Genomic DNA, 12,904 nt, shown 5'->3' on the forward strand with positions numbered 1-12,904 from the left:
TGAGTTAAGGAAATAAATTATATGTGGAAAGTGGGACAGGAAAAAATTAATCATTCTGTGCGCCATAACCATGTTATTCGATTTTTATTTTAAATTGGGTTTGATTGATTGTTATATTTTGTTTCTCTGGACTTTAAGGCCTTCTGAAGTATCGCCTCAAAAGGCTAAATAAGAGGCCCACAGTATAAGTTTTATTTTATTGTGGATTTCAAAGACCAATTTAATACATAGCTTGAGTATTTTTGTAGCATATTTTTAGGCGCTCCCAACAAATTTGAAAATAGGACATGACGACAATCTGGGTTAATTCAAGCCTACTCAAATACTCCCTTATCTGTAGGAGAATTTTTTATAAATGTTTCACAATTTCAGAAATAGAACTCCCCATGTGACATATTATTATGGAATTTGTTTCACACACATACATATTTCATTGAATTCCTTTTAAAATATGCGAAACTCAATGATTTGATTGCTGACTTATGTTAATTACTCAAAAGACAACAACAACTACTGTTTCGTTTCGTAACTTTTTTCCAATTTCCTTATCACCCAACTAATAAAATATTGCAAATATAAAGTAATTTTGCCGATAATTGTTTTGTTTTATTATCAGGCATGCCTGTTGTTATGATTAAACTATAAAAAGAAATACTTATGTTATTTTATCTCTAATCTAAATTGATGGGGAGGAAATATTGAACTTCAAACTATGTATAAATGCGAACTAGTTTGGGTTTTTGCGTGGTGGTTGTTTCATTCATTTTAGGGAAGAGGTGGATTTTACGTAAAATGACTCAAAAAGGGTAAAGGGGAGATTTTTTTTGAAATCGTCTGCGTTTAATTTTAAAAAGATATGACTAAAGCCGGAGAGCTTTTTTGTAAAACAAACAAAGGATTTTAGAGTGACTAAAGGGGAGAGTATATAAAAGGCTTTTTGGACTGGCTTTTGGCCATCGACTGGCTTCTCCGTAGAGAAACAAAGGAGTTTTAGGTTGACTTAGTTCGATTTTGCCCTTACGCTTCTTTGTTCTTTTCTGAAGAAGCCAGATGATTACTTAAGCCAGCCAAAGCCAGTTTCATGTATTCTCACTTTAATTTTAATTTGTGGGCCGGAATTGGAAAAAGTTAATCCTTTGTTCTTTTACCGAAAAGATAAATAATGACTTATGTCTCTTATGTATTCTTATCTTAAGACAACGAGGAGAGACTTTATACATAACATTGATTGGCAGTATTGCAGATGAAGGTGGTTGAGTCAGCGAATACGTAACTGGAACGGTTACAAACTCCCTTTAGAAAAGCTCTCCCTTTCACTCTGTCGTTGTATTCGTAGGGTTGGTGCCCTGGGCCGAAATGGCTACTTTTGTGCCATGTTTTGTATATTTTGCATGGAAAAGTAAAGTCTAAACTCTAACTCAAATGAATCGAAAATAGTTTAAGGCATTGATAAAGTCGCAATCTGGCTATTGATCTCCGAGAAGACTGTTAACAGTGAAAGTTGTTAAGGATTCAAGCGAAACTGGTTTCAACAAGTTAGAGATGAGAATTTTAGCTGGTAATACTCTTAGCTATCGCGTGGTCAGATCTGTTATTCTGGAATAAAATGATAGGGGTGTAGACTATGCGAGCATGAAGAAGATATAAAAGGAATTGTACAACTTTTTTGGATAACTCTCGTGACAAAGGATATGTCTCCTTTTGGGCTAAACAAGTGAGAGATTGTAGTCCGTGTTGATGTTTGTATTTGTCCCTTTGGAGTTAGATCTCTAATGCGCTAAGGAGAGTAGTAGGTGCAGACCACTTTCAGTTCTTAAATATAAAGAAATCCCTCACTTAGAAAGGACCTTCCATGGAGCAGTCATTTCAAATTGACTGATTTAAGATTGCGTTTCGAAATCAGCCATCAGGGTATTGGATTTTTGTAAAGACAAAAGTAGTCTAGGGGTCTTAAGAAAGATTTTTTTCTACAGTCCGTAGAAGATAACCAGAACCTGTCTCCTTTTTGACTAAACAAGTTGAAACGGGTTGATGTTTGAATTTGTCTCTTGAGAGTCAGATCTCTAATGTCAGATAACGATTAGAAGAGAAAAGCAGACCACTCTATGTTCTTGAATAAATAGAAATCTCTCATCTAAAAAGGACCACCGATAAAACCTTTCATAGAGCATTCATTTCAAATTGACTGAATTAAAATTGCATTTCGAAATCAGCTGTCAGGGTATTGGGTTTTTGTAAAGACAAAAGTAGTCTAGGGGTCTGAAGAAAGATTTGTTTTCTATAGTCCGTAGAAGCCCGTTTTTAGGAAACACTAGTTCTATAGATGACTAGAAATGTCTTCTATTTTATTTAAATCTCAGAAGATTGAGCATCCTTTCTTTACAAAAAGTAGACCTAAAGGACTGAAGATTTTTTTTCTATAAAAATTTTGACTTTTTTCTCTCAGAATGAGGTAGTTCGGAAACACTTGTACTCGTGGTTAAAATATCCATTAAACATTTTGGTGGGATGGTTCTCATCAAGACTTATATTGGACCTACGAACGCCTTCTGTGGGCCAATCATTAGAAAGAAAGTATTTTATGGGTCTTTAATGATTGAAGAGCTTTTACTAGCATTCCAAAGCGGGAAATGTTATTAGTTTTTCATATAACTTCTCGATTAAGGACTTTTTCGGATAGAAGATTTCAAATTATTTTATGAATAAAATAATGTTTTCTAGAATACAGTAGTGACAAAAATCTGTACTAGGTTAGGGAGTAGAAGGACTTTGTTGTGATTGTATGCCCTGAGTTCTTTAACCCGATATCACGCCGCAGATTTTTATACCCTACACCACATAGTGGTCTTAGTGCATACGTTTGTAACATGGAGAAGAGAGCGAGATAGACCCATAGTTACTTTTGAGAATCTTCATAAAATCACTTCCTGAGTCAATTTATGGATGTCAGTTCGTCTGTCCATGTATTTTTGTGAATAAAATACAGGTCGCATTTATTATCCGATTGAGATGACATTTTTCCAAACAATATTTGTTTTCCATAATGGTTTTTAGTGCAATTGGTCTTGCGATCCAAAGCCTACACAATATGAACTGTACATGTGGTGAGTTGTTTTGTCTTTTAGTATTCTCCACATTTAAGAATTATTGTAGGTCAGTTATGTAGAGGTCTAACGCTGATCCAATAATCCGAATGTACTACGTTATCGGTGGTTGTGGTTTCTTAGAAAGGTATGTTACTCCACCCTAAAATTTTCACTGTTATACACTAGGGTTTCTTGAATTGAAGTCTCATGTGGAGACATATCATTCCAAATCCATTCCTCCCATAAAAAACCCACCTGGACTCTGCAAAAATAATTCTTAATTTGTTTATATAACTCATTCAATACTCACCACTTTCTCGCGGCTCCTGAGCACTCCCAATTTGCCGAAACGTACATGAAATGGTGAACACTGGAACTCACCATCCGGCTGTTCAACGACAATAACATCAATGGCACCCGTCAATGTGGCACCATTGATTTCACTGTAGAATTCCTTAAAATTACTGAAAACTTTGACCAAACTATTCATTTTGTTGGTGGTTTTTGGTTTTTGGGTGCGCTTTAAGCTTCTAAATACGAAGAAATTACACGAAGATGAGAAATGTTATTCTTAGCACTGGTCTTCTATCGATTTCCGTATCCGTATCGGAACTTGACTTTCGTCTGTGCAAATGTAGTTATTGGTTTGACTGTCTGCTTAACCACCACCACTCCGGCCTTTGGTTAAGTCTATGGACAAATGAAACGTAAATTGGCTAATTTGTTGAGTTATGCAGCCAATATTGCTGCTGCTGCTGCTAATAATAATAAATAAATGTATGAAATACGAAAAAAAGTAAACTGCGACAGCAGCTGACGGCTATCGCATTTACTGCCGTTTGGCCGTTTGGTTTTTTTATGGCAAGTTCTGTTGTTATCGCTCCGCAAAAATCGATGATTACGTTTTATTGTGGTGTGATGTTATGCGTCAAAAGTCGTTGGTACTCCTCCTGTTGTGTGTGTGTTCCAAAACACCTCCTTTTCAATAGAAATTCCTCAATTATGATTACACTTTTTTATGAAGGCTAGTTTATTGTTCGGCAATTTCTTAGTTTATTTCTCGGCTTTTCCTTTTTTATTTCTTGGCCATTTTATGGAGGAGTAGGAGTTTTTGTTGGCTGATATCTATCGATCATTCGATATTTCTGCGGCTGATTAATTTCCACACAAGCTTTGCGGGCGATTAATATCTTTTTTTTTCTTTCAACGTTATTTTTTTGCAAAATTTTTCTTTTGTCTACGCTTTCAGCTGCTAATCTGTAAAGAAAATACAAAAAAAAATAAATGAAACAATAACATTATTAGTATGGGAAATTTGCAATAATTTGCCAATATTGGCCAATAATATTCAATACAAAATCGTAATGATAAGAAGTAGAATGGTTGTGTCAGACAACTTTGTAGTCATTTCTATATAGGTTAGTTGTACTAATTTTGTCAAAGTCCATTTGCTTGGTGAATCATCGTCGCCATCATCATCATCATCATCACCAGCGTTGGTACCAAAGATCTGTTACCACCTAGGCACAATTATTTTCCTTTGGGTGATATCAGACATTGGCATGGAAGACATCGGCTGTGTATTTTATAACCATAATCATATGGCTACAGAGGGTATATATCATTTGATATGGGCAAAACATGCCTTAAAGAATTAACGGTTTTAGACGCTTTTTGGACCAAATCCGACATTTGGAGTCGATCGAGTCCGTAGGTCCGTTTGGCAGGCTGCTGCGCACGATAACTCTCCAAGGTAGTATTCGATTTGGTCCAAACTTGGTCAATTGTAATATTATTATCGAACTTAGATCGAGTTCGGAGATTGACAATATCGGTCCACACCTTCTAGTACCTCGCCCACAAAAGCCGAGCATTTATTTTCTGTAAAAATTACAGAAAGGAGAAAGAATCATCCAACTTTTGGGCAAACTTTACAAATTGTAATATTTTTAAGTGCTAGATTAGGTGCGTAAATGTCGGTCCACAAAGGTTCAACATTTTTATACCCTAGACCACAAGGTGGTCAGGGTATTATGTCTCTGTGCATTTGTTTGTAACAGGCAAAAGAAACGAGATAGACCCATAGTTCCTTTTGATGATCTGCATAGAATCACATTCTGAGTCGATTTATGCATGTCCGTCCGTCCGTATGTCCATGTATTTTTGTAAACAAAGTGCAGTTCGCATTTATTGCCCTATCCAGATGAAATTTTGTACAAATCATTTGTTTGGCCCAAGGACGAACCTTATTGAAATGGGAGGTAATCGGTCAAAATTTCGATATAGCTCCAATATATATCTTCGTCCGATTTGCCTTTTATTGTGCACCAAACGTGTAATATCAGTCCGAATAGAATGGAATTTTGCACGTACAATCCGATTTGACCTGAAAAATTGACCTGCCAAATTTGATCGAAATCGGTTCAGATATAGCTATAGCTCGCATATATATTGTTCATCCGATTTGTTATTTTTTCCTCTGCAGCTGTAATATGCACTCTGTAACAACAATATTTGGGGAAATATATCAAATACAGCTCAGAAATACATTTGCTAAATTTTATCGAGATCGGTTCAGATTTAGATATAAGCTCCCATATACAACTTCGTCCGATTTACCTTTGATTGTGCACCAAACGTCTAATATTTGCCCAAATGGGATGAAATTTGGCACTTACGATCGAATTGAGTCTAGAAGCTAGTATGTCATATTTGGTAAAGATCGGTTCAGATATAGCTACAGCTCCCATATATACTGTTCGTCCGATTTGTTATATTTGTTACCTACAGCCGTAATATGCACTCCGTAACAACGATATTCAAGAAAACATATCAAATACAGCTCAGAAATATATTTACCAAATTTAATCGAGATCGGTTCAGATTTGAATGTAGCTCCCATATATAACTTCGTCCGATTTATCTTTGATTATGCACCAAACGTCTAATATTTGGCCAAATGGGATGAAATTTGGCACTTACGACCGAATTGAGTCTAGAAGTTAGTATGGCAAATTTGGTGAACATCGGTTCAGATATAGCTACAGCTCCCATATATACTGTTCGTCCGATTTGTTATATTTGTTATCCACAGCCGTAATATGCACTCCGTTACAACGATATTCGGAAAAATATATCAAATACAGCTCAGAAATATCTTTGCCAAATTTTATCGAGATCCTGTTCCGATTTGTATATAGCTCCCATATATATCTTTATCCGATTTCAAATTAATTATGCACCAAATGGGCAATACAAGTCCGAATTTAAAAGATACAAATGCTCCGACATATTTAGTCTTTTGAACTTTAAATTATAATTATAATCATAGCGTGTATGATTGAATTCTCCCATGAAAAACTTTTAATTGTTATGCGGAGCTTTACTAAATTAACAAAGTGGTGTAGGGCATCATAAAGTCAGCAGCCGCCCGACTTTCTTTACTGGTTGAATAATTATAACTCATACAAAATGTAAAATAAGAGTCAGGTTATCTTCAAGTTTCGGACATCTGAATATTTTTAACAACATAAGACCTGACATTAAGAACGGACAGAATGGACCATTCCTTCTAGTACTTCCCCCACAACGGGTCAAAATTGTTCGCAAAAGATGCTATGGTTGTGGATATAAAAATATTTTTAAAATGCTTTAATTATTTGTTGTTTTTTTTATTTATTAAAAAAAATTACAATAATCCTGGTCTTCAGAATTCCTAATCTTCCTGCCTTCCCCGGTCCTAATTTTTCTGTCCAAATACTGTCATTTTTATGTTTTTTTTGCGAAATTCTCTAATGCCAATATGGCTACCCAAGGTTGAACACTGCAAATCAGCATCATTCTCATTATTTCGGTTAATAGACTATTTGTTTTGTTCTTCTTCTGTTTTTCAGCTGCTAAAGAAAACACGGGACTAGAACAATCACAGCAATAACAACAACAACAATAATAATATATTATAACAACCAAAGTCTAAAGGTAAAGATGTTTGGCAAAAAAAAAAAAAACAACAGAGGAAAAAAATGTGGCCAACAGATTCTTGGCAATGACAACCATTGAACAGCTATTAAATAAGCGGAAAGACACTCGGACATATGCATGTTTTTTGTTATGTTTTTTTTTTTGACTTTCCTTTCAGGGAAAGTAGAAAAAAAATACATGTACATATATGTATGAAAATTGCGCCGTTAAAATGGGGAAATTGGAAAAAAGATTTGTCATAGACAAAAACAAATCATAAGAATATTACCAAATATAGAGAAATTTAGTAATATTTTGAGGGATCCAGGTTGTTAATTCTAGGTCTATGACAATTCGAAATTAAAAGCTTTATCAATCCATCCCATGCCTATTTCTTCTTCTATATAGTTGTAATCACACGAAAACAAATATTTTAAAAATTTTATAATTTTTCCAAAACGAATTTTCCTTTTATTTCTCTGAGCTATGATAACACCCCCTTGTTGTCCAACCATCATCTACAATCTGTGCATGGAAAAAAAATATGGGGGTGTAAAATGTTAAATAAACAACAACAACATCAACTGCTCTTGAACTTGACATTCAAATTTTATGCAAAGCAACGAATGAAAGTGTCTGGGGAAGGCTATTCGTCAAATTCCGATGGCTGCATAACCATTTTTTTAAGCCATGTTGTTATTTTTGGCATTGCCATCATTAACGACGAGCCATCTTGACGACTTTTATTTAACATGCACTTGGGTTGGAGGGTTTTTTTTATCCACGTGTTGATTACATATGCACCGAGGTCTACAAACAAATGAAAGCAACAAAAATAATTGCAACTATGTTCAAATATACATACGTAGGGAGATACCCTACAAATGCTAGCTAAAGGCGATTGTTATGTAAATCGGGTGTGTGCACGTGTGTGTGTGTGGGAGAAATTCTTACACCTCTGTAAGCGTTTTTTTTTTTTTAAATATTGTATTTCATTTAAATGGAGAATGAAATGGAGGGGTAACAGCGTATTCCAACGAACTAGCATTCTGATATAAGTCAAAAATAAAATTTCCGGATAAGAATTCACTATAATTGGGCGACACGAATTAAACAAGCTAGGCGGTTTTGCCGACAGATGTTTACCCTCAGCCAAGGTTTGACTGTTGACCCTTTATTGGAGGAGGTTCCAAGGGAGAGGGCCAATATTATTCGTTTCGTATCTGACCTGAGTCTGATATGAATATAAGAATGCTCCAGATTTGGACTATATCGACTACCTCCTTCACTTTAAATGAAATAATTTTTTGGTAAATGTTGAAATGTGCATGAGGTACCAGATATAGAGGGCCTAAATATTTCACTTCATCTTATACTGATAAGAAACATCGGGGACATCGAAAATTAATTTCGAATTTTATGTGAGTAATTCAAAATTGCGATCTTTTGCGAGGGAGGTACCAGAAGGTAGGCCTATGTATCCCATCCTCACAGCAGATCTTGTGTTGATAGAAATATTGAGGTTTGCCGAGTCACAATTTTTCAAAAATTTGACCAGTTGTTTGGGAGGTACCAGAAGGAGTAGTCCGTTCTAGTTGTTTTTCATAACAAATCATGTTTTGGTACAAATATTGGGATGTGCAAAATTTGAGGGCAATGGGCCTCTTTTTTCACATTCTATAAAATATATGATTAGTCAAAATGTTAGACCATTGCGGCGGAGGTACTAGAAGGAGTGGTGCGATATTGCCCATTTTCTCATCTGACCTAGCAGTGATGCAAATATTTGGATTTGCAAAGTTTGAACTAAATCAGATGATCTTTCCTTGTTCTATAAGGTAAATTATTTTATGTGAAAATGTTCCCTTTTTGTGGAAGAGGTACCAGAAGGTGTGATTCGAAGTACCAAGTTTGGACCAAATTGGAGTATATTTTTTAATAATCACTTTCTGAAAGTAGATTTGTTTCTATTTTGAAATAGTTTTTACAGCAACTATAATTTTGGATTGTTTAAAATTCTTTTCTTGTATATGTCCTTAATAAAAGATTTTCTACAACTTGCAAAAATCACTAAATTAGCATCACTTGGAACAGAAATTTCCAATTTTGCGCTTACACTTCTTCCGTTCAAGTCTTTCCATCCGCCTGTCATTCAAAATGTTATTTACATGTATAAGTCATAGATATTTTCTTGCAAAAATACATCTTTGCAAAAAATTCCTAAATTAGCATCATTTAGAGCAGAAATTGTCAATGATAGAATAATGAAATAATCAGTATGCTTATTTCAAAGTTTGAACAAAATCAGATAATCCTTTAAAAAATCACAATTTGCAAAAGGCAGTGGCTGTGTTTTTAATACAATTTTTGAATTAATTGTAATTTCGGTTCTTTTTAATATTTTTACAGTTATTAGATAATTGAAGATTATTACTTTTTTTAAGAGAAAACATTTTCGAAAGTTAACTAAAGATTTTCTACAACTTTGCAAAATCACTAAATTAGCATCACTTAGAACAGAAATTGTCAATGATAGAATAATGAAATAATCAATATGAGAGGCTCATACTTCTTCCTAATAATTCTCTCTCTCTCTCTTTCATCCATCTACCATTCACATGGATTAAAAATAATATTTTCTAATTAATAAATATTTTCTTATTTTTTAAATATGAATTGTTTACAAATATTTCCTTATGTTTTGTTTATTAACAGTTTCATTTACAACTTAAAAAAATCACTAAATTAGCATCACCTAGAACTGAAATTGCCAATGGTACCCAAATGAAGAGTCATTATGGCTCTCATACTTCTTCCGGTCAATCACTTGCCATCCTCTAGCATTCCAAAATACCAATAACATGGATTAAAAATATCATTTTCTTGAAGTTGCAGTAATTGTGATTTTTTATTAATAATTTCTTTTTTTAATAACAGTAATTTCGCGATTTTTTTGCAGTTACTATAATTATGATATGTTAAAATATATTTTCTTGTTTAGTTTTTCATACAAAATATTGTTCAAAGATTTTCTTTACCTTCAAAAAAATCGCTTAATTGGCATCACTAAGCCCCAGAGTTGTCAATCATCGTGTAATGAAAGAACACACTAGCTCTCATACTTTTCCCCATCAACTCTCTCTCTCTTTTCATCCAACTATCATACACACATTTAAATTGTACAATTTATTTTAATGAAATTGGAACAAACAAAATTGTCGTATACTTCACAAAACAAAAATGATGACTGAAAATCGCGCCACCATGACTTTGACTCGTTCTTTATTAATGCATCCCATCATGCATGCGAATGCAATTATTTTAAACGTCACACAAATGTTTGCAGTGGTTTTGCTGTACTCTTCTCTTTGTTCCCTCTCTCTCCCACTCGATTTCTTGACACACACATTCAACTTCCAAAGTAAATGACAACAAAAATCAGGTGTTTTTGTGACAGCCAATTGAAACAAAATACACGGAAGTTGGCCGGGAAATCCCAACCCAACAATTGGAAATATGTAGTAATAATAGATAAGAATTTTGGTATTAAGTAATTTATTGCTAATATTTGATAGCACTAACTTACAATTTATGGCAAGCGGGTATTAGATAATTTATTGTAACTGAGTGTAAGAGGGTCTCGGAATTTATATACATTTTAATTTTATCAAATATTTTAGTGAAAGTTGAGTTGTTTTGTTTCAATATATTTTGGCCAATCATTCTTCTTTGTGTCTGCGTTGAAAAGGCGGACGTGTGTTTTTTGAGATTTTCTTTTACCTTGCGGCGGCATTTGCTGGATATACAGAAAAAAAACACTAAATAAAATTTTGACGGCATCGCATTTTAACTCCACTACTGCTGCTGCTGCTGATGCCGGCACGCTATTTTCTGTGGTATTGGTATGGCGTGATATCGTACGCATTGCTCGTCGCCCGATATCATGCCATATATCTACACAACAGAAAACCACCAATCCACGAAAGAGTCAAAAACTCAAATACAACTTAATGGCCTAGGTTCATGACAAATCAACATTGAGGCATTCGTTTTGAGTCTTCATTAATTTCAAAACTATATCAAAAATTAACCACAAATACATATACCCATATATACATACTCATTTGTTTATGTTTGCTTTTTATAACCACAACTTGTGTTTAGTTGTTGAACAGCTGATATTCCAAAACAAATAAAAATAAAAACAAACTGAGCAAATATTTTTTAAAAAATAAAACCAGTTATTTTTTTGTTGCCAACAAAAAAATTGAGTTTTGAAGTGGTGATCTTTTAAAAGAGCAACAACAAATGTTGAAGTTTTTGGGAAAAGTTTGAAATAGGTATAGACAGGAAGTAAAAAATGGCACTGACTGATAGACTCTTTAATTATAACGGTATTCTTCTCTTTTTTTCTTAACTTTGCTGATATGGGTTTTAAAATATTTCTGATAGTCAAGGACTAAATAGACATCTTTCCTTGAAGATTCAGCTTCTTAAATTCTGATATTGCATTTTTAAATCCATAATTCATTTTTTTTACTCTCAGCCTTATAACTACCAAAATTATATATCATTTCATACATCCTAAACGTGCCTCAGTGAAATGCTGGTTTTAGACTTTAGGTCTCTTTGGGTCAAATCTCTTTTCAGGCATTTGAAGTCGATCTAGGGTCGTCCGTGTCTGGCTGGTGCACACGATAACTCTCAATGGGAGTATCCGATTTGATCCAAGCTTGGTACATCGTAAGATTACCATCAAACTATAGTCGAATTCGGAGATGGACAATATCGGTCCACTCCTTCTGGTACATCCCTCACAAAAGATCGAAATTTTCAAAAAAAAATTTACTACACAAAAAGAGAGAGGATAGTTCGATTTTGCTCCAACTTTGCATATCCTAATACTTGCATTAGTGCTAGGTCAGGTGCGAAAATGGATGAAATGGGACCACTCCATGAAGTACCTCCCCCACTCATTTTAAATATCCACGAATCTCATAAAACGCGAAATTAAAATCGGATTTGATTCCAGCAATATCAGCAGAAATGGTTCGAAAAGTAAAGAAGCAACTTGATCGAAACCCGCGTCGCAATGAAATATTGAAAAATGATCTCGGGGTAAAGCCATTGAAATTGCAAAAAGTGTAAGAACTTACACCGCAACAGAAAGAAAAAAGACTCAAAAGAGCTAAAGAGTTGCTTCGCTTGGCCGAAAGTGGTGAACTGCCGAATTTGGTTTTCATTTTTCCGATGAGAAAACATTCGTTGTCCAGCAGTTTGTAAACAAACAAAATGATCGTGTTCACTTGCCAAAGAGGTCGACTGAAAATGTGTACCTTCGGTTGGGCACCAGAACACAAGCGCCGGCCATGGTGATGGTGTGGGCAGCCATAACAGCTGATGGTCGCTCTCCGCTCGTATTAATCGACCGTGGTAGCATCAGAATAAATGCCGAATATCATCGCGAAAATATTCTGGAGGGTGTATTAAAGCCTTGGGCACGCAAACATTTGTAGACGCACGCCTTGGACTTTCCAAAAGGACTTAGCACCATCCCACTCAGCACGCGCCATTCAAGAATGGTCACAAAATGAGGTTCCTCGCTTCATTTTTAGCTCACAATGGTCACCAAAATCTCCGAATACCAATCCGTTGGACTATTGTGTCGGGAGTATTTTGAAAAGCATGGTAGGCACTAAATAATACCAAAGTGTCTATCACCCCAAACAAGCGATTGGCCCGCGGGAATGGGCCAAAATACCACAGAGCAACATTCGGGAAGCGTGTAACGGTTTCATTGGCCGTTTGAAGGCCATAATTCGTGCCAAAGGTGACCAATTTGAAGAAATCTAAATTTA

General features: G+C 34.9%; 1 protein-coding gene across 4 annotated transcripts in view; it reads right to left on the reverse strand.

The window, feature by feature from the left end:
* LOC101889227 (phosphatidate phosphatase LPIN1) overlaps positions 1-12,904 on the reverse strand; it is a 51,729-nt gene that overhangs the window by 22,509 nt on the left and 16,316 nt on the right. For all 4 annotated transcript variants that reach the window (XM_011292416.3, XM_011292413.3, XM_011292414.3 and 1 more), the window contains exon 2: positions 3,397-4,343. In XM_011292416.3, coding sequence (XP_011290718.1) covers positions 3,397-3,576 — 180 coding nt within the window. In that variant the 5' untranslated portion in view covers positions 3,577-4,343. The remainder of the gene's footprint in view (positions 1-3,396; positions 4,344-12,904) is intronic.

The sequence above is a fragment of the Musca domestica genome, unplaced genomic scaffold, assembly GCF_030504385.1.
Source record: "Musca domestica strain aabys unplaced genomic scaffold, Musca_domestica.polishedcontigs.V.1.1 16, whole genome shotgun sequence".
NCBI classification, from domain to species: Eukaryota; Metazoa; Arthropoda; class Insecta; order Diptera; family Muscidae; genus Musca; species Musca domestica.